Below are 1,820 nucleotides of genomic sequence, written 5' to 3'. Positions count from 1 at the left end.
ACAAGGGCGTGCGTCGCGGCCATCCGCGCGCGTCCGTTTCACCCCAAACCAAGCGCAACTTTCGGCCGGGATGGATCGAAAACGAACGGATTCCAGACATTTATCCATTTAAGAATGCGCGTTGGGCCGCGTTAGTTGTCCGTTTTACCACAAACGAACGCAGCCGAACAAGATGGGGTCGCGCGGTGGAGTTGGCCTGAGAGCAAAGGACATGAGTCGTATTACCATCAGTGACATGCACCCCGCCGTGTTTGAGGTCCTGCTCCATTTTATCTACAATGATTTGCTACCCGCCATGGATGATCTTGGCCAAGATGACTACAAAGAGATTATCAGGCATTTGCTTGTTGCTGCCGATCGGTATGCCATGGAAAGGCTGAAGATTATATGTGAGAGCATCCTTTGTGAAAACATTGATGTGAAGACCGCGGTACCTACATGGGCTTTAGCGGGTCAGCATCAATGTGGTAGGTTGAATGATGGTTGTGTTCAGTTTATTTGGTCGTTGAGTACAACAGAGCTGGATGATGTGATCGCAAGTCAGGGATACGCTGAGCTCAAAGCAACGTGTCCTTTGGCTGTAGTGGAACTATGGGAGATGACACGTAGGGTCAGCAGATCAAAGTCTTCATTTCAAGTCGGCGGTTCGATTGCATAAATAGCTTGCTACTTCTTTTATTGAGTTTCTTGCTCACAAAAATATATATCTGCTCCTTAGGAAGAAAGTAGTTTTTCTCCAAACAATTTATATAGTTAATATATGTTGGGTAATCACTATTTTCACATCAGCATACAAATGTCATCTTGTTGAATTATATATATCACAAATTCACAATTGACCACGATCATATCATAACTGTTAATCGTCGATTCCAAAAGCAAATTATAGGGTTTTTTTTAGAAAAGGAGGATGACCCCCGGTCTCTGCATCTGGGCGATGCATGCGGTCATTTTATTAATTATTCTCACAAGACCTCACAGAGTCATACAACACTAAGACTGAAGCCACCGTCTAAGCAATAATTGTCGCTACACCTATCCAATTGATAAAGGGGCGCTGATAGTCTGGGTCTAATACCAAACAGACATCGCAGCCAAACATAAGAGCATCTCCACCCGCGCCTCAGAACGGCCTCCCCAGGCAATTTTTTCGCGCCGACGCCGAAAAAACGGCCTAGTTGCGCCCCCAGGAGCCCGTTTTTCGCCGGCTTGGGCCGATATCAGCGCCGGCGGACCCAGGCCGAATCCGGCGCGCTGGGGGCGCCGGCCGAAACATTTTTGGCGGAAAAACCGCTGGGCCCTCCTTGGCAGCGACTCGGCTCTTCTCGCCGCTTCGTCATCCACATCGCCTCGCTTCCCGCGGCGAATCAATGCCAAAGCTGCCGCGCTGGCCAGCCTCCTCCATTGATGCCTCACGGGCGGCGCAGTGAAGACCGAACGACGCGCGTCCCTCGCCCGCCATGCGTACACACGGCGGCCACGTGTACGCTCGGCGCCTCCGCCTATATAAGCCGCCCCCGGCGTGCCGATGACGCACAGACACTCCATCGCCGACGCCCGTTCCTCCCCATTCCTCCCTCTCCTCTCGCTGTCTCCAGTTCAACCATGGTTGAGCATTTCACAGGCGGCGGCACGGCGGCGAACGGCTTCGGCCGCCGCCACCTTCACGAGGACGAAACTCGGCTCCTCTTTGAGGCCGAGTACCCGGTCTCGCCGGACATGCGGGTGCCCGGGGCGTGGAAGATCAGCGCCGGCGGGGTCCCTGTGCCACCACCACCCACCAGGGCGGCGCGGCATGCGGAGATCGCGTGTATCCACGC

The 1,820-nt window shown here is 53.5% G+C and overlaps 1 protein-coding gene across 1 annotated transcript in view; it reads left to right on the top strand.

Moving 5' to 3' along the window:
* LOC119368174 (BTB/POZ and MATH domain-containing protein 2-like) overlaps positions 1 to 658 on the top strand; it is a 3,489-nt gene extending 2,831 nt beyond the window's left edge. The window contains exon 2 of the mRNA XM_037633498.1: positions 202 to 658. Within this exon, the coding sequence (XP_037489395.1) occupies positions 202 to 658 (457 nt within the window). The remainder of the gene's footprint in view (positions 1 to 201) is intronic.
* Positions 659 to 1,820: the final 1,162 nt, after the last annotated feature.

Source organism: Triticum dicoccoides, chromosome 2B, assembly GCF_002162155.2.
Source record: "Triticum dicoccoides isolate Atlit2015 ecotype Zavitan chromosome 2B, WEW_v2.0, whole genome shotgun sequence".
Classification (NCBI taxonomy): Eukaryota; Viridiplantae; Streptophyta; class Magnoliopsida; order Poales; family Poaceae; genus Triticum; species Triticum dicoccoides.
Note: the sequence above shows the minus strand (reverse complement) of the source record. Positions and strands in the feature narration are given on the sequence as shown.